Source organism: Cavia porcellus, unplaced genomic scaffold (genome assembly GCF_034190915.1).
Source record: "Cavia porcellus strain 051 isolate PalLab524CR breed Dunkin Hartley unplaced genomic scaffold, mCavPor4.1 scaffold_27, whole genome shotgun sequence".
NCBI lineage: Eukaryota > Metazoa > Chordata > Mammalia > Rodentia > Caviidae > Cavia > Cavia porcellus.
In genome coordinates this window covers 53,163,294-53,182,298 of record NW_026947510.1, presented here as the reverse complement: position 1 = coordinate 53,182,298, position 19,005 = coordinate 53,163,294, and the positions used below count along the sequence as shown (strand labels likewise).

General features: G+C 57.3%; 1 protein-coding gene across 2 annotated transcripts; it reads left to right on the top strand.

Moving 5' to 3' along the window:
* The first annotated feature begins 138 nt into the window (after nucleotides 1–138).
* On the top strand, nucleotides 139–15,048 carry Mfng (MFNG O-fucosylpeptide 3-beta-N-acetylglucosaminyltransferase). 2 transcript variants are annotated; one of them, XM_063238503.1, is made up of 8 exons: nucleotides 141–580; nucleotides 5,160–5,208; nucleotides 5,476–5,578; nucleotides 5,782–5,935; nucleotides 8,783–8,868; nucleotides 10,119–10,284; nucleotides 12,259–12,344; nucleotides 14,285–15,048. In XM_063238503.1, exons 1-8 carry the CDS (start codon nucleotides 326–328, stop codon nucleotides 14,349–14,351), a joined length of 966 nt encoding a protein of 321 aa, XP_063094573.1. In that variant the 5' UTR covers nucleotides 141–325; the 3' UTR covers nucleotides 14,352–15,048. The 2 variants fall into 2 exon arrangements, with proteins under 2 accessions (XP_063094575.1, XP_063094573.1); XM_063238505.1 differs by lacking the exon at nucleotides 12,259–12,344 and having other exon boundaries at nucleotides 139–580.
* Nucleotides 15,049–19,005: the final 3,957 nt, after the last annotated feature.

The window sequence follows — 19,005 nt, the reverse complement described above, 5'->3', positions numbered from 1 at the left end:
TTGCGCGGTCTGTGGGCGCTGAGGCCAAGCCGGGATGTTCCTCCTCTGAGCCTCGGTTCCAGCCACCTCTGGGCCCCGCCCACCGGCCCCGCCCACTGGCCCAGGCTGCGGCGGGGGCGGGGCTGGGCGGGGCGGGGCGGGGGTGGGGCTGCGGCTGCGGAGCAGGTGGAGGGCGGCCCTGGTGGCTCCGCGCCGCGTCCCCGCCACTCGCGCCAGCCCCGGATGCCCGCCTGCCCGCACCTGTGCCCGGGCCCCCGACCGTCCAGCCTGCCTTCCTGGACTGGCCGGGACGCGGGGTCCGAGCTCTCCGGGGGCCCCAGTGCCAATGCCCTGCCGGCTGCCCCGGGGCCCGGCTGCCGCGCTGCTCGCCCTCCTGGGCTTGGGGCTCCTGTCCCTGCGCTTCCACTCCAGCCTGACTGCCCGGGGCGCGCAGGAGCACTCCGGGCTGAGCGCTCCGAGTCCCCAGCCCCGGGAGCTGCAACTTCGGGACGTCTTCATCGCCATCAAGAGCACTCGGGCTTTCCACCGCCCGCGTCTGGACCTGCTACTCGACACGTGGGTCTCTAGGGCCAAGCACCAGGTGACAAGCGCGCGACTTTTGGTTCTCGGAGTGGTCCCTGGCTGAAGGGCTCACAAAACTCTTCTGCTGGACTGGGTCCCCGAAAGCCTAGAGGCCCAAGCTGCCCACTGCCCTCGGCTTGGCTCATGTCTCTCCTCCTCCCTTGCCCGCACGCACCCACACTCGCTGGATTCCGGGTGCCCCTCTGTTGTGGGCGGCTGAGGTCGTCCTTCCCTTCCCAGGCTGCTCTAGCTGGGGCTTTGCTCCTGCCCGGCTCAGCTCAGCCTGACCTTTGGGGACAGCGGTGGGCTTGGGTAGCTGGGGTAGAGGCCTCCGAGAGGTCCTGATGGTGACTGTGTTGTCCCACTCTGGTCCACGAGCCATCGGGCTCTGGTGCTGAGTGGTGAAGCCCTTGCCCTGCACTGCTGCCGCCCGGCTGGTGTGTGTGTGTGCCTGGAGGTGTGTGCCTGAGTGGGGACCTGTATGGAGAGTGGGTCTGTGTGTGTGCACTCACGCATGCGCACATCTACATGCTCACAAGCATGGAGCCAGAGAGTGTGAGACGTGCAATGGCAAGAGGTGTGTGGGTGGCATGGGCAGGTGGCTCATGCCTTGAGGGGAGGTGGCTGTGCCAGACTGAATCTCCTTCAGTGCCCCCCCCCCCATCGCACCCAGTACCCTCCTCAAGTGAAGCTTTGGATGTGGGATATTAGGGAGCCTCTGTGGGAAGGTGGAGGGTGGACACACATGCACACGCACAGGCACAGGCACAGGCACACTGCTGGCTCTGGGGAGGAAGTGACTGAGCCCTTGGAGGGGAGCTGAATGAGAGGGAGCAGGCAGGTTTGGGCCAAGTGGAGACCCCCAGCTAGGGCACCCCCTGATGGCTCCTGACATTAACTGTTTCTCAGCGCTCCGCTCTCCCTGCGCCTCACACTGCTTCTCATCTTGGGGAGATGCTGGCTCTGTGGGCAGGCAGGCGGAAACCGTCGGCCCTGGCCCTCCCTGCAGACCTTCCTGTTTATGGCACTGTGTCTGTGTACCCGGGAGCGTGGCCTCACGTGGTCCAAGGCTCTTTCCTGTCTCGCTCCCCGCGTGGTGCCCTGGCCTCTGAGGAGGGAACTGAGGCTGGGGAGGAAGAAGCTTGTGCCCGCCCAGTGGGACGGAACTGGGTCTCTTTCTTCTTGCAGAGAAGCCAGCCCAGAGCCGCCTGGGTCCTGCGGCTGCAGGAGTGGCTCATTGAGAGGATCCTTGGGCCTTCGCCTGGGGGCTGTGCCTGGCAGCACCAGGCTGGCACAGGAAGGAGCAGCAGCTCCAGAGTTCATTGCTCTGGACCCCAGAGTGAGGGCAGATCCTGGAGACTCCGTCCCTTAAACTGAAGGCAGGAAGGATGGTCCACTGGAGGGAGAGGCTGGGGACACATGCCACCCTGCATCTCTCCTCTTTTTGGATCATTTTTCTCTGTGACCTTGGCCCAGGCCCTCCTGCTTCCAGCCCTCAGTTTCCCTGTCTGCACAGGACAGTGGCTTCCGGCACAGACCTGAGCTGGTTAACGGCAGTGTGGGGCCCCGGCTGGTTAAAGGTGGTGGGGTGGCAGGTGGGCCTTTGTGGCAGCAGGCTGGGACGCGTGTGCCGCCTTTGTCCTGGCGGGGCAGCGGGGGAGGAGGTGTGTTTTGTGTGTTTTCTGCTGCAGAGGAGCCTTTCTCTTCCTGCAGTCCCCTGCAGGAAGGGGCAGGAGCAGGGGCAGGGGGGGCATCTCGCCTCCTCTGCAGCAGATGGTCCCCAGCCTCCTCCTTCCCAGCCCAGCAGGCTGCTGGTGCCTTTGTTTTCCAGCCTGTGAAGTTTTAACCATTGTCAGGGTCCCCTCCTTAAACAAATCAAATGCAGCACTTGGCTTCGGAAACTCTGCCCATCTCGCTGTGCCAGCCCAGGGTTCCTGGGAGCAGAGCTCCAGGACAGACTCCCTGAGGACTGTGCTTCAAGCGGACTTGGGTGGGGAAGGGAGGCCAGGCTCAGGGCGACAGCAGGGCTGGCCTGGGAGGGTGGTGGGCAGCGACTACACTGAGACAGCTGAGGGCAGGTGGGTGGACAGACCGCAGGTGAGGGAAAGAGAGGAGGCTCGGTGACTCCAGAGCTCTGGGTTCTAGAAAGTGGGACAGCTGAGCTGGTCTGGAGGAAGTGCTCCCTTCACTCTTTTTCAATTTTTAAAAAATTTTTTTCTGTGTTGGGCATGGAACCCAGGGCTTTGAGTATGCTAGGCATGTGCTCTAACATTGAATTACACCTCTGGCCCTTTAAAAAACCTAAAATCAATTTAATTATTATTATTATTTTTTACCACTGTGTAGTTCAGTCTGCCCTTGAACTCACTGTGTAGCCAAGGCTGGCTTCGAAACTGCAGTGATCCTCTTGCCTCAGCCTCCTGAGTGTTGGGATTACATGTCCAGCAAGCCCTTCTTTGGTGGAAGGGCTCAGTATTGAGGTGAAACCTTCCAGGGGGAAATCCCAGCTGTGGGGGATTTGACAGCTTGGGGCTCAGGCAGTGGCCAGAGCTGAAGGTGCAGATGGGACAGTGCCCAGGCCCCGGTGATGGCACTGCTGGCTGGGAGGCAGAGGACCTGGGCTGGGCTTGGGTCACCCACACTCTCCCCGTGGACATTAGGGACTCAGCTTGGCTACGTCTAAGGTGGAGGTGGGCAGTGGATGCCAGGGTGAAGGGCTCAGAGGTGGCTGCCTCGTGGGTTTCCCTGGGAGGTCGCAGGTGCTAGGACAGGGAGACCAATCAGACCAGGCTGTGGTCTCTGGGATTCAGTCTTTCAGTGGGGGGCACCAAGAGATAAATTTCCATCACTGAGAAGTTGGGGTTTCCATAGAAAGACAGAGTGGGGGCTAAGGAGAGTTCCCTGGAGAAGCTAGAGGGTGTCAGGGAGGGGTTCCTGGGAGAGGTGACACTTGAATTGGGAGCTTGAGGGTGGGAAGAAGGTACAGCATGTGCAAAGGCTCAGAGAGAGAGAGAGAGAGAGAGAGAGAGAGAGAGAGAGAGAGAGAGAGACTCTGTGTGTGTGTGTGTGTGTGTGTGTGTGTGTGTGAGAGACATGTTTGGGGAACTGAAATCTGGGCAAAGAGAAGCCCCAGGAGTGGGACAGGACATGCTGAGATAGGACTGCATCATAAGGTGGCAGGGTTCGGAGGTCAGGTTCCCCTCACTGGTCACATTTTGCAGGTTGACCTTATCTCAGGGGAAGCTGGGAGCCAGGGAAGGGTCAGCAGGGAGTGGTGGGCATGGGCACTTCCTGACTCTGGTCCTGGGAGGGAAGCAGATGTACGGAAGTGAAGCAGCCCTGTGGCAGTCCCCTGAGAGGGCTCAGGAGCAGGTCTGGGCCTTGGGACACAGGTCTGGTCTCTTCCTACCTCTTTCTGTGCCCTAACCTGGCTTCTGTTCTTCAGTGCCTCAGTTTCTCCTGGGGTAAAATAAGCAGAGCTGGCTTCATTGTCTATACCACACAGTCTCATTCACTCTCCTAGCTGTTATGGTGCTTTGTTTTACAGATGGGTAAACTGAGGCAGGGCTGTTGTGATCTGAAGGACCAGTTCCTAGAAGAGGTTTATGGGTGAACGGGGAGGAGCGTTTGCATCCAGAGGCCCTGAGCTTGGAGGGAGGACAGGGTAAGGAGATGGGGAATGGAGGACTTTCAGTATTTCTTCTTGGGATTTTTTTTATTTCCTTTTTCCTCACTTAGGGATTCCGAATTGTGTCAGGGCTGAGCAGGACAGCACAAGTTTTGGGGAGGCCTGGAAGGCGCTCAGGGGATGAAGGGAGCCGTGAGGGAGCTGAGAGGCTCTGCAGGGGCTGGGATGGGTGTGACAGTCCCTCTGGATGGGTGTCCCTGCTTGGGCTGCTTCTGCAGGGGTTGTTTCTGTCTCTTTCCGTGTCTGCATTTGGTCTGTTTGTAGCTGAGCAGCTTCAGCCCACCTGGAGGTGGCAGGCAGAACCCAAGGTCGTGGGTTGGAATCCCAGCCTTGGTTCTTTGGGAAGGGAACAGATCCTAACATCTGTCACCTAGGGTCTAGAGAGGATTGCTGGGGAGCAGGCATGGGTGACGCTCCTGGTGGGTGCCTGTCCAGTGGGGAGAGCCCAATGGGACCATGCACACAGTTTCTGCACTTGTGTAGGGGTTTGTGGTTGTGGAAGAATCACTGTCCCCTGAATGGTTTGGGGCCTCAGGATGTGGGTGTGGAGCCCTTTCACAGTCTGTGTCCTGATGGGGAATTTAGAGTTGTGTGACAGTGAGGTGTGTGGCAGGAGAGGGTGTGGTCCTGCCAAGGGTGTGTGGTTCTGTAAAGGCGCTAAATATATATGAGGCCGCAAAAGCTGTGCGTGTCTGTTGGTGTGTGTGTGTGTGTGTGTGTGTGTGTGTATGTGTGCGTGCGTGCACGTGCATGCATGTGAGTCATCCAAAGGGGGCAAACACCATGGGTATGTGTCTGTCCCTGGAGGAGGACAGCAGGCTTTCGTGTGTGGACCCGCCTGGGCAGTGGCTGTGGACTGGCTTGGGGGCATCCTTGACAGACCTGACTCCGGTCCCCTTTTCCTTCTCAGACGTTCATTTTCACTGACGGTGTGGACACAGGCCTCCAGGAGAGACTGGGTAACTCTGCCCACTTGGGGATAGGAGTGGTTAAGGCTTGGCTGGTGCCAGGGGAAGCCCGGTGGCTGTGCTGTGGTCTGGGGCTTCTCAGCACTCGGGGTGTACCTCTGACACTGGGGATTCTCCTTTACCCAGAGGGAGGGGCTGCTGGACCAGGCCTTGGACACCTGGGTCCTAGCATAGACCAGGCAGCAGCCCTTCCAGGCTCTCTGAGGGCGGGCAGTGGGGAGGACCTGGGCAGGGCCCCCTGACTCCTCTTTTCGCCAGGGTCCCACCTTGTGGTCACCAACTGCTCCGCAGAACACAGCCACCTGGCCCTGTCCTGCAAGATGGCTGCGGAGTTTGACGCCTTCCTGGCCAGTGGGCTCCGGTGCGTGACCCTGCGTCTCTTGGGAGGGGTGGCCTTTGCCTCCCCTGGGGCAGCTTCCTCACAGAGCCTGTGCAGTGCCTGCACAAAACAGGGGCCTGAAAGGGCCGCTGCCTGCTGGAACTGTCTTGGTTGACTGTAGGGGCCCCACAATGACTGTAGCAGGGTGGGGGGTCCAGCTCACTGTCCTGCTTCGATCCCCATAGGTGGTTCTGCCATGTAGATGACGACAACTATGTGAACCCCAGGGCACTGCTACAGCTGCTGACAGCCCTGCCACAGGGCCGTGACGTCTACATCGGCAAACCCAGCCTGAACCGGCCCATCCACACCTCTGAGCCCCGGCCGCACAACCGCACGGTCAGTCTGCCCTTCCTTCCCTTCCTCCTTTGCCCATTGGCTTCTGGTCTTGGGGGAAGAGGTTAAGGGGGTGCATGGTGGAGAGGAGAGTTGGATTCAGGGTTTCAGATTTGGTTCTGTCTTTGTGGGTTTAGGACAGTGGCTTTAGGTCTTGTCTGTGAAATGGGGAGCCTGAGATAATGCAGGTGAGCCCTCGGTCACCCAAGAGCGTGGTTTGTGGGGGTCACACAAGCAACTAGAATCTTTCTGACTGCAAGGTGAACTCCTGGCCACCCAGTGTCACAGCGTATTTGTGCAGATTGTTAAATCCTGGAATAGGACCGGGGCAGGTAAACTGCTGCTTCTCTGTGCTCCAGAATACTCTTCTCTCTTGGTCACCCCCTCCCAGGTCTTCCTCTAATCAGCAACTCAGAGTGGACCCCTGGCTCAAGAGGGGGCTCCCCACACCATCTTCAGCTCCATTCCTGATGGACACTGATGAGAGTCACCAGGTTTAGAAAACCAACGAAGTGCCAGAAACCCAGTTACATCTGACATTTAGAGAAACAGGGAAGGATTTCTTAGTATAAACGGGTCTCCAGTGTTGTGTGATTCTCCCCTGTCCTCAGATCCCACTGTGCTTCAGGAGTTGGGTGACCCAAACAGCTCCAGCTCCGTGGGCCCCAGGGAAAAGGCAGGCAGGAAGTCCCCCATCTGCAGGCAGGGCCTGGAGCAGGAGTTGGGCGCTGTGGGTGCTCGCCCTCCTGGATCACCATCTGCTTTGTTAGGGAAACTGAAGTCTTAATTATCAGCAGCTCGGCAGCTTCTGAGCTCTAATTAAATCCTCCTGGCCCCGGTGTGGTGGTGGTAGTGGTAGTGGTGTGTGAGCCATTCCTGGGGTGCCCAGGGATTTCGGGGCACACATACTTTATCCCTGGTCTCTCCCTTGGCTGGCAGTTTGCCTTCAGGCTGCCGATACTCAGTGCCTGACTCCCTAGTTCACAAGCCAGCCCTGCTGCCTCCTGATGTGGTCACCTTGACCAGTTACATCACCCTCTGTGCTTAGTTTCCTCATCTGTGACACAGGTGACAGCAGCCCCTACTCACAGTGTGGTTGTGAGCGGAGCCATCTCCGAAAGTCCTTGGGATAGGACGGAGCATGTAATGGACATGCCTAGGGGCCAGCGGTCAGTGCAGAGAGCTCTGCCTTCATTTCTGAGCAGTGCTTTTCCTGGGCAGGCTGAGTCCCTGTCTGGGTACACCCAGGCCCCGTCCCTGTTTGGATACTGTCCCTGACAATGTGTGTGATACGTTCATTCACCTACACCCCAGAGTGGGGTCCCAGAACTCTGGACCCTGGAATGTGGCAGAACCCCTAAGTGTCCAGGCCTGTTCAGATCCTGGAGTCCTCCAGGGTGAGACTACAAGCAAGAACTCTGGTGTGGGGTCAGTCCCTGATCGTGGACCACAGGCCAGCAGCCTCACTTCTCTGTGCCTTGGTCACTTTTCCCGGGTCACAGCCCTTAGTGCATGCCTAGGTACTTAACATTGCTACTTCTGCTTTTGTTACTGTGCTTACCTGGAGGTGGAAGCCATATACATTCATTTATTATTATTATTATTATTTTGTTTTGGTACTGGGGATCGAACTCACGACTGCATGCTTGCAAGGCAGGCGTTTATGCCGCTGAGCTAAATATCTGGCCCCTATTATTATTTTTTTAAAAGACAAGCATTTATGGGGGACCTGTGTGTCAGGTCCTCAGGAGCCATGGTCAAGCCCTGAATTTCTCAGAAGGGGACCAATCACAGTGTGCAGGTGGAGGGCAACTCTGGGCCAGGAGAAGCACTGGCTTTCGGAAGTGGAGCAGATCTGCTCATGGAAACGTGGTAAAAACAGAGAGGGGGCGTGGCTTTCTCAAGGTCACACAGCTTGCAAGGGAGGAGGCTCGGGCTTTCCCATCACCATCTTGGGCCTGTCCTCCCTGCTACAGCGTGCGCATCTGTTAAACCCAACTGTGCACTTGGGAAAGGGAACCTCGGGGAACCTGGTCAGCCCACAGATGGCACAGCGAAGGGTAAAGCGCTTCCCAGGAGCTTTAGCGATGTGCCTGGGTGAGTTCGGGTTCTTGTAGAGGAGAGGGGAGAAGGCCTTGGGCTGATGTGATGGTAGCAAAGTCTGTTAAACCTAAAGAGGTGCTCTTGGCTCCTGTGATGGAGCTGTCCTGAGGTTTGTGGGCTGCACAGTCCAAGACAGTCTGTCCCGTTCCCCGGAGAGGCCTCATCGTCTTTCTTTTTTTTTCTTTCTTGGCAGAAAACCATTCTTAGTCCCGAGAGTTTGGTGTAGCAGTGGTTTGGTGTGGACAGTAGCTCTGCCCGCTGGTGACCTTGGAGAGAGTATCTTTTTCTCGAAGTGTAGCACTCTGGGAAGGACTCTGATTGGCTTGCCTAAGTCATGTGCCTGACGCTGAGCCAATCACTAGGTCAGGGGGCGTGGCCATGTGCTCCATCTTTCCAGAGGATTCTGCCCACCCCTCTGTGATTGCTGGAAGCCTGTGGGTGTTGGTAGCACCCCTTCCCCAACCACTCATAGTTGTTCAGAGGAAAGGGCGAGATGCGATGGGCGGGTAAGATAGCATATCTTATTGAAGCAGAATCCTGGTAGACTCAGATCGGCGATCTCCTGACTCGTAATTAGCTATGTGACTTTGGGCCCGGTTTCCTTATCTGTAAATCGGGCATAACAGTGCCAGGCTGTAGCAAGTCCCTTTGAAATAAAAAGCGTTTGAGCCATCCTTGGGAGTGAAGATTCCTTACCATCCCCACTCCCCAGACTCACCCTAAACACCTTGGTCCTTCTCTTTCCAGAGGCTGGTACAGTTCTGGTTCGCCACAGGGGGCGCTGGCTTCTGCATCAACCGCAAACTGGCTTTGAGGATGGCTCCGTGGGCTAGGTAAGCCTGGAACCCACGGGTAGCAGGAGGGTGAGGAGGGGTGGCAGCCGGTGTGCCTGAGGGTTTCTGCCAAGCAGATGCCATGGGGAAGGGGTAGGCTGAATGTAGAGGCTCTCTGAGGATGTTTGGGGGCTGGAAGGGGTGATATTTAAGCTGGGACAGCCCTAGGGAACCCCAGAGGAAGGGCACTTAGGGGTAGTGGAGGCCTCAGTGTGGAGGTGGATGTACCCGGGCATTCTGGAGGGGCAGAGGCCTGGCCTCCGGGTTTTCCGGGGAAGCTGCTCTTATAATCAGGGATCACGAACTTGTGCTGAGTGTTATTCTGAGCAGGCTTGAGCTTCACCAGAAGCACAGCAACATCTAGGAGAGCAGGTGGGGTTACCTTGTTTCTACAGCTCAGGAAACCGAGCCACAGAGAGGTTAAGCAAGTGTGAGGTCACCCAGGTTCAAGGTTTCCTGGCTGCTCGCTGTGGCCCCAAGGCCCTGTGCTTTGCCGCAGTGGCAGCCTGTGATGCTTGTTCCTAGACAGGAAGGGTCCCACAGTGGGATTCACACGGCAGGGGCACCTTGTCCTAGAGCACGTTGGTGGCAGGCATGAGTATGTGACCAGGGTGCCTAGGTGCTCCGTCCTGGCTTCTGCTCACCTCTGTGGTACTTTGTGTGAGTTAGAGAAAAGCGTCACCCCCCTTCTGAGGCCACAGCGTTGATGGGCATATACTGTCAGTCCTGAGTCACCCTTCCCTGGGACGTAGCTCCTCCCCTTCCTGACCCCCGCAGACTCCTGTTTGTTCTGGGAGACCCCACTGAAAACCTCCTCAGGGAAACCCACCTCACTCTCCTATGCCCCTCACCGTATGCTTTCTTCTAACTTAGTGCCAGCGCTGCCCCAAATGACCTATTTCTGTCTTTGTTCCCCCAGAGCGGGGCTGCCTTGGAGGCCAGGAGGCACTTTTTTCTCATCCGTACATTTCACCCCTATCTTGGGGCAGTAGATTCTCAAGCTTGACACACACTAGTGAGAAGAGAGAGGCTGTGTCTATGCAGGTCTTCACGCACCCAGCCTCCAGCGATTCCTCCCAGCAGCCCCGAGAAGCCAGGCCCTGCATCATCCCATTTCCCAGAACAGGAGACTGAGGTTTCTGACTTGAGCGAGTCACTCAGTGTGCCGAGCCCGCTGCTTGAGCCGAGGGAGGTGGGGAGCCTGGATGTGGGGACCGAGCCCTCTGCTACAGCCCAGCTCTGTCCCCCAGTGGCTCCCGCTTTGTGGACACCTCTGCTCTCATCCGGCTGCCTGATGACTGCACCGTAGGCTACATCATCGAGTGCAAGTTGGGGGGACACCTGCAGCCCAGCCCCCTCTTCCACTCGCACCTGGAGACCCTGCAGCTGCTGGGAGCTGCCCAGCTGCTGGAGCAGGTGAGCCGGCCCTAGGGCGGGTGGTAGCAGTCGGGGAGGAAGGCCCCCCCAAAGGATTAGGAGGGATTTGAATCCAACTTGAAACTTGAAATTATGGGGTGTGGCCCATCCCTTATTGATGGGGAAACTGAGGCCCAGGGTGGCAAAGGACCTGCATAATGGCACACCCTGTGACATCTCTAACCTGTAGGGGTTAGTGTCTGCCCTGCTGTGACTCTCTGATCTGGTCTCCAAGTGCCAGCTGGGAGGCCTGCACGGATGAGAGGAGGTTGCCTCTGGGTCCGGCCGCCCTGCTCCCCGCTCCTGCCCTGTCCAGGTCTCTCTCCACTCCTCTGTCCCCTCCGCTCTGCACATCCTCCTGCAGAGTCAAGCTGGCCCTTTCTGATGTATCCCTTTGGGGAGCCCCTTCCTGGTCACAGCTTCCCTACTAAATCTGAGGGTACCGGAAAGGGACAGGCTCCCATTCCGACAGGCAGGGAGTGATTGCCGCTCCTGCAGACCCGGCCTCCAGCCCCACAGGTGGTCCCAGCTAGGTGGGCCAGAGTGTGGCCAGCTCCTCTGGGGTGCAAGTCACAAAAACTGGGCATGAGTCCGGAGGCAGATCAGTGTGCTACACGGAGAAGCCCAGGGCCTGGCTTGTGAGGTCTGGCTGCATCCAGGCACTGTTTCCTCCCCCATCTGTTGTCCTGTGTGTGGGCCTTGTCCTCAGACAGGCTTAGGGCATGGGCTGGCAGGAGGGCAGCCCCAGGTCTGCCCCTGTCTCCCCTCAGATCCCAGTGCCTGGAGGAAGGAGTGTTGGTTGGCTAACCTGGATCAGGGATCTAGGGGTGATCAATCCTATTAGGATCCCAGAGTCTGGAGCCAGGAGAGAGGGAAAGAACTTAGGCACCCAGGCGCAGGGCTTCTAATGGTTAGGGCTCCTGAGCGCCCACCATGCTGGGGCCTTGTCCTTAGCTGTGGCTCCTCTGTGTGAAGGAACCCGTTTCCGCAGGACTGGTTTCTAGGGTGCCCTTGGTTTCCTAGATCCTGGGATACTCAGTCCTTCAAATAAAATGTGATTAGATTTGCACATAAATGACACAGTCCTCCTTAAACTTTAAATCATTCTCAGTTAGTTTTTTTCTTTGAGGCAGAGTCTCGCTATGTAGTCTCGCTATGTAGTTCTGGCCTTGAATTCATGGTGATCCTCCTGCCTCAGCCTCCCAAGTGCTGGGATTACAGGCATGTGCCACCAGGCCTGGCTCTCAATTACTTATAATACCTGTAGAATGTAAATGTTATGTAAATTGTTGTTCTACCGTATTGTTTAGGGAATAAGAAGAAAAAAATCTGTGCTTATTCAGGACAGATGTGATTTTTTTACTCCTGTTATCTTTTTGGGCCGCTGGCCTCATGCATGCTTGGCAAGTGCTCTACCACTGAGCTACACCCCCAGCCCCTTTTAACATTTTATTTTGAGCCAGGTTCTTGCTATGTTGTCCAGGGTGGCCTCGAACTTGTGATCTTCCTGCCTCAGCCTCCCCAATAGCTGTCCATGGGTGCATCTGTCTCTTTGCTGAAGTCCTGGTTCCATGCCCCGCAGCGTGGTGCAGCAGGGGCGACTGGTGGCAGGGACATCAGGCCCACAGTGAGTGTCTGGGGGAAGTGGGCTCAGCCTGCAAGTCCCTAGGCCCAGGTGTCACTCAGCCCCCAGGTAAGCCATGCTGTTGCGGTGCAAATGGACGGGGGCACGAATTCACCCTACAGGATGTCAGCTACCTTTCTACCTGGTGGCAGCCGAAGCCAGTGGCAGTGAGGCTTCCTGTGCCCCTCGTGTGCCTCAGTGGCGGAGCATTTTCCCGCCATACATGAGTTTCCCCTCAGCACCGACCAATAAATAACTAAAATGCATCTGCCTCCATGCCAGCACCAGATGCTGCCCCTCGGGGGACCCAGTGGGATGTCCCCAAGGCATCTTTGCTTCTTTCTGCCCAGGTCACTCTCAGCTATGGTGTCTTTGAGGGAAAACTCAATGTCATTAAGCTGCCAGGCCCCTTCCCCCTGGAAGAGGACCCCTCCAGGTGGGTCTGGGGGTGAAACGGAGGTGTGGGGGAGGCTGGGCCCTGGCACTGCAGGGTGGGTGCTGGGAGTGGGAGGAGCAGGGAGCGGGGGCGGACTGCATGGGGAGGGAGGAGGGATCAGTGTGGCTGGCTTGCTGTGTGGCCTGAGGCAAGCATTCTGCCCTCTCTGATTTTTAGCCTCCCCATTTCTAATACTCAGAGGCTGGGCCTGGTAGATGTGAGGGCTCCCCCAGCCCTGAACCTCTGGATTTGTCAGGCACCTGGAAGGCTGAGCGGTCTTCACTGAGCAAAGAGGTCTCCGAGTAACGCAGAGCTTCAGGCCCAGGGGCCCGGTGGATTATTTAGTGGTTCTGGACTCCTTGCCTCTCTGACGGCCTTCTTGCAGGTCTGCCCAGCGCAGGTGCAGGGGTGGGGCTGCCACCTTGGCCTCCAGCTGTGATGTGCAGCTCCGGCCTGCCCCTGGCTGCTGGCTGTATCTGTGCTCTGGCCCAGGCAGAGGGGAACGGTGTGGGGCACCTGGAGCCCAACCCCAGCCTGGCACTCGGCCCTCCCAGTGCTCTTGCCCAGTAGCGGGCTGGCTGCGTCTTACAAAGCTCCAGCCAGGAGCCACCCTGCCTGCGGCACAGGCTCCACCCCTGGCCCTCTGTCCCCAGCCTCCCTTCCCTTGTGCCGCTTGTCAGCAGCGCACAGAGGGCTTGGGAACTGGAGAGCAAGTGGGGGCGCAGGGAGACAGCAAGCGGGGACGAGGTGGGGTGAGACCTTTCAGAGGGAGCCCCTGTCCCCTGGACACAGCTGTGCAGGGACACAGGAGAAGCATGGGGTGGCGGAGCGGGGGAGGGTAAGACACAGCCCCAGATCTAACTGGAGAGTGGGGCTGGCGGGGACTTCTCAGCTGGGGTGACACAGGGGACCTGTGGCACTGTCTGCAGGCCAAGTGGTAGCACATATCAAGCCTGGTGGGGGAGACAGGTGCTGGAGCAGGCAGCCAGCGTGACCTGAGTGTGGAGACCAGTGCAGGGGTGTCCTAAGTGGCCCGGGAGGTGTCCAGGGACCCTCCCGAGGATGCTGTGGGCTCCATCTGGATTTTAGGGTCACAGGAAGTTTGTGACCCAGGGGAGCCAGGGCTCCAAGGCTCCCGGGACCACCTGTTGTGTGGCACAGTGCTCAGCTGCCCTGAGGCTGTTTATCAAGTTGCACGTTCTGAGCTTGCAGAGTCCCTCCGTGTCTAGAAACCACTCAGCATTCTAAGGTGGGAAGTGCTACCTACAAATGGCCAGAGGAGGTGTGAGAGCCAGAGCTGCACGATTAAGGGCTTTCAGAATTGGTGTTGAGCTGGGTGTGGTGGCACATGCCCGGCATCCAAGCTCTCGGAAGGCTGAGGCAGGAGAATCTCTAAAAGTTCAAAGCCTGACTGGCTAGGTGGTGAGTTCAAGGCCAGCCTGAACTACATAGTGAGACCCTGTCTCAGAAAACAAAATAAACAATCAAACAAAATGGATGTTAAGTTTCCTGGAAGCCTGAAGATCCTAACACCCATAGATTTCTGCCAGCTGGGGCTGGAGCCTCGGGTGACTCAGTTCTGTGGGGTCAGATGGCCTGGACTTGGCTGAGGTCTCTGTAAGCCATCTCTGACTTTTGAAGTTTCTTAAAACCTGGGACATTCATTTAGGGGTGACTTTGCCTCCTGGAGACATTTGGTAATTCTGGGAATGTTTTGAGCATTAGTTTGGCTGTGCCTTGGCATTTCTCGGGTGGTGGCTAGGGGGTGCTGCTCAGCTGTCCCCAGGACATGGCTGTGTGTCCTCCCCCACCAACAAAGAATAATATGCTCTGAATATTACCTGGTGCCCGTTCTGGATCATCTCTGTGACAGGTGACGTGCGTGGGACACCTCTCTGGGCCTGCAGGGTGACCCTCATGTCTGTGTCCGGTCTCTGCAGGTTTCGCTCCCTACACTGCCTGCTCTACCCGGACACGCCCTGGTGCCCGCAGCTGGCAGGCCGGTGACCTCCGGCAGGAGAGGGCGGCGCTTCTGGCCACACCATCACCTTCCGGGGAGGAGCTGTGGGCCTTGGTGAGCACGGGCTGCTGGGAAGCCCAGGATCCGGATGGCAGCTGGCACCAAGCATTGCAGGCCCTCGAGGGGCAGACAGGCTGCGTGTCTGGCTCCTGTCACCTCAGGTGCCCAGCTGGATGAGGACGGGGACATCTGAGCTGGGCTGGTGTCTCAGGCTCTCTCCCGGGGCTCAAGCAGTGGCCACAGTTCTGGCTTCCTGGCTAGATCCTCTGTCCCTGAGGATCCTGGGCGGAATCATGGCACAGCCCAAGTCTGTGACTGATGTCCCATTTCCGGGGGCTCCGTGCCACCAGCTCTTGCTAAAAAGCCATAGGATGCTCTGACCCAGGTGATGATCAGAGTGGGTCCCTGCCTGTCGTGGGATGCTTTTGCTTCCTTCTCCACTGCCCTGCTGGGAGGAGTGACCAGGTGACCCAGCTCTGGCCAGCAGAAACTCGGCAAAGCCAATAGCGATGTTTCTGGATGAGGCTTTGTAGCTCCATACCCCGCCTTCCTGTTATTAATGTGGGTGTGATGGCTGGATCTGGGGAAGCCCCTTTGGCCCTATGAAGGAAAGACCAAGACAATCATCCACAACTCTTCTTGCCAGCCTGGTTCTGAAGGAAATTAAACCTTTATTTAAGTCTCTCTGAGTTCCATTGTCTGTCGTATGCAGTCAGAGCATTCCTGACTGGGACTGGGCCTTTGATCTGTCACAGTGATGATGGCAGTCACTTCCGGTGGTGTGATAAAGTGCTCAGCACACAGCCTGGCATGGAGCGAGGAAGGCTCGGTAGTGATGACGGCGTGTGTGTGTGTGTGTGTGTGTGTGTGTGTGTGTGTGTGTCCTGGCTGTGAGGGTGTGCCCCCTGTGCGCCCCCTCTGCACACCTCTCTGCATGTGTGGTGAGTGGACTGGTGACCACGTCACATCCCGTGTGTGCCCTGAGGTGCTGCTCCTGTCGGATCCTGCTCCTCCTATCCTGCATCCCCAGAGAATCAGGGAGGGCAGAGCCTGGACACTCAGATCCAAGGAGTTCACACTTGGGTGACAGATGAAGGGGACCAGGGGTGAGTTGACAGCTGAAGCAGATGCTGAGAAGATAAAAGCACCTCTAGAATCTAGGTCCCCAGAGGTGGCATGGTGACACCTAGATAGGAAGAGCTGGGCATGGGAAGTCTCCCCGTCACCACTGTGCCCAGTGATGCTGGGACCTGGGTCACCATGGGGTACGGGTGTTGGAGGAGCCAGGGCCCTGGGGCTCCTGCGCACATGGCCTGGGCCTCGGGGACCACAGTCCTCATTCCAGTACATCTGTGACAGGGACCTTGTCCCACCGAGGACAAGGAGGAGGCTGAGCCCAGAGAGGGTGAGCTCTGTGCTCAGGGTTGCCCAGCGAGTCAGGGCAGAGTCCGGCTCGGGCTTGTCCAGACCTGCTGTCTCCCTGGCCGGCCTGGTGCTAGGTTTGTGGGATGGGAGCAGAACACAGTGAAGGCAGCCCGGGGCCGGGGGACAGGGTGGTGGCCTGGCCTCCCCTCCTTGCTTGTGAGGCTGCTGGCCAGCTGGCCTGATTTTAGCAGCAGCAGGAGCAGCAGATTTTGCAGTTTTTCCCAGATCCTGGGGTCAGGTGGAGGGCACAGGGCTCCGGCCATATGCAGTCCCTGTTGTCCCAGAATAGCAGGGTGGTGGTGGTGGTGGGGGCACTGTCAGCACGGAGCCGCCCTGGGGTGGGGGAGGGAGTCTGGTTTAACCCTCGGGACCTCTACAGGGGAGTCTCCAGAGCTGCCTGGACCCATCTAGGCCCCAGGGGCAGGGCTGGAAGCGAGGACCAGACTGGACCACCCCGCCTTGGCCCTGCTGGGCCCCTCAGCCTCACTTTATTTTGCCCGTGACCTGTGGTCCCTGTCTGCCCCTCTCAGCTGCGCATGAATGTGATAAGCAGAGCTCGGAGCTCTGTGGGTACCTGAAGGGGGAGAGTGCGGGGACAGGAGCCCAGGGACACAGCCCAGGGGACCAGGGGACACTGGCTGGCTCCCACCTCTCCTGGTGACACTGCACTGCATGGATGACTCTGGATGGAGCCTTGTTTTGGTCACTTTCTTCGTCCCTGGGACAGAACACCTGGCTCCCACACCTTGAAGGAGGGAGAAGTCTATTTTGGCTCATGTTTCAGTCGAGGGGCAGCTGGATCCACGGCAGGATGCGGGGCAGCGGGGCCTGGCCCAGGAGAGCTGCTCACGGCATGGCGGACAGGAAGCAGTGAACACGGGAGGAGCTGGGGAGGGGGGCAGACCTCCAGGTCACACCCCTGGTGACCGCCTCTCTGCCCAGACCCCCTGCCTGACAGCAAGTCAGCTATCAGCCCCTGTAACTGCCCCGACTATGACTGCCTGTGGCTTTCAGGGGACATCTAGTTGTAAACCACACGTGCCCCCTACTTCCTGTACACTGGTACTTAGGTCTGGTGGGTGGACCTGACAGAGGACCATCTACTGCAGCAAACACAGCTTTCGGGTGGTGCTGGCCCTGTGAACCTGGCCTCCAGCAGTCAACGGGCAAGATAGACACCTATCTTAGCTACTTTTTACTCGTCGCTGAGACAAAATACCTGAAGCCCAAGTTGGGAAAGGAAAGGTTTATTTCTTACAGTTTTTGGAGGTTTCAGTCCACACTCAGTTGACTCCAAGGCAGGCGGGCATGGCAGGGCCACAGTTCATGACGGCTGCAAACAGCAAGCCAGAACCAGCAAAGAGCAAGACACACCTTCTTCCTGCCATTACATCACATCCTGGCTCCACCCCTATGTGGGTGGAGCATTGACACCATCAATCCAAGCACTAGAAAATGAACCAATCACAAATACACAATGCAAACTCATGAGGCCTGGGGGCCACAGACATAAACCATGACAACACCACAGCAGGGAACCTGGGTCTCCACTGTGCTCTGCTGTGGACGCATGTGTCACTGGTCATAGGAGCAGTGTCGAGGTCACCTGGTACAAGCTGTGTGTCCAGCCTTGGCCTGAGCACTTGACACACGTGCAGTCACTTTATCTTCCCTTCAGAGTAAACACATTTTCCCATTTTACAGATTACAAAGTTGAGGCACAACAGGAGAGAAAGACCTTGTCTGGGCCCTGGGTCTTCTTGAGACTGGAGCCCTGGTTTGACCCAGCCTGGTTTGGTGGTGGCCACTTCAGTGACTTCAGAGGTTGGAGAGCCTCACTAGGCCTGGGCTCCCCCATCCTGTGCTCCCTGGCCTCATCTGTGAAGTGGGCAGGATGGGTCCTCTGGAGCAGGCTATGGGACACCTGTCTGCTCCCCTGAGTGCGCGTTCTCAGCTGTAAGAGGGACTGTGGTGGGGGAGGGGCACTGGCTCCACTGCACCCTCATCCCTCGCCCCAGAAGCCCCCCTGAGCGCCTGGGGGCCAGCCCTTGCTCCCTGACCAGGATAGGATGGTCTCCTTACTTCCTCTGGAAGGTCCTAATTTTTCTGGCTGTGTAGCTTTTCTCTTCCTGGAACGCACCCACCCCTTCCTGGCTGAGCCTTTCTGGCCACCGGCACACAGCTGGTCGCTGCCCGTCCCCGTGGTGGCCCTCACAGACGTGGCTCTCGTCAGTGCGCTGGGCTGTGGGTTGGTGGCTGTGCGTGTCCACCCGCTGTTGGCTGTGTGGTCAGCATCCTGGGAGTCTGTGAAAGGAGCCAGTGCCGCTGGGGGCCAGGTGATGGGACGGCGGTGTTTTTGATGGAGAAATTACTGTAGCAGCCCCAGAATCCGTACTTATTCTTAGCAATTTCCCAAGGAAAACCCTGGCCCCAGGATTCAAGAGGAAGAGCTCAGCACCTGCCAGGAGTTCTGTTCACCAAAACACAAGTCCTTGGCTTTTAATTTTTTTAATTTTAAAGAGAATAAAACCTAACAAACTCAAACAGAATAAAGCCAATCAAAACAAAACAGTGAAAATGGTACAGGACTTCAAAACAGGGTAACAGGAAATCAACAACGCTCCCATGACACCTCCTGTTATCTCCACAATAGTGGTCCATACCGCCAGACACAGTAAACTCAAATAAAATAGAACAGAGTAAAATCAGCCAAAATAGAACATTAAATAAAACAAAACAATAAATGAGAACAAAAGTAAGCAATGACAACAATATTGGATTTCTTTTTTTTTTTTTTTTGTCTTTTTCATTTTTATTGGTACCAAGCATTGAACGCACGACCGCCTGCTTGCAAGGCAGGTGCTTATGCCACTGAACTACATCCCCAGCCCCAATATTGGATTTCAAAAACAAGACAGAGGGCTGGAGATCTAGCTCAGTCACATAAGCGCCTGCCTGGCAAGCACGAGGTCCTGAGTTCGATCCCCAGTACCAAAAACAAAAAACCAAGACAGAAGGAAACTCCCCATACTTGGTATCTGTGTACTGTCTTCCTCCTCATAGATGCTCAGACTACCCGCCTCAGTCCTGCAAAGTCAATCAAACAATTCAAGTGTTTACTGTTTCTGCACCTCAGGGGCTATCAGCTCAGCCTGCCCTCTGAGTCAGCAGGTTGCTGGGGGTGCACATACGGGGAGGGGGCTTCTTGATTCTCAG

Bases quoted from the DNA above. Each gene is read 5' to 3' on its own strand.
- Mfng (XM_063238503.1), top strand. From the start codon at position 326: ATGCCCTGCCGGCTGCCCCGGGGCCCGGCTGCCGCGCTGCTCGCCCTC. The intron at 8,869-10,118 runs GTAAGCCTGGAA...TCTGTCCCCCAG, and splicing joins AGGATGGCTCCGTGGGCTAG to TGGCTCCCGCTTTGTGGACA. The intron at 10,285-12,258 runs GTGAGCCGGCCC...CTTTCTGCCCAG, and splicing joins CTGCCCAGCTGCTGGAGCAG to GTCACTCTCAGCTATGGTGT.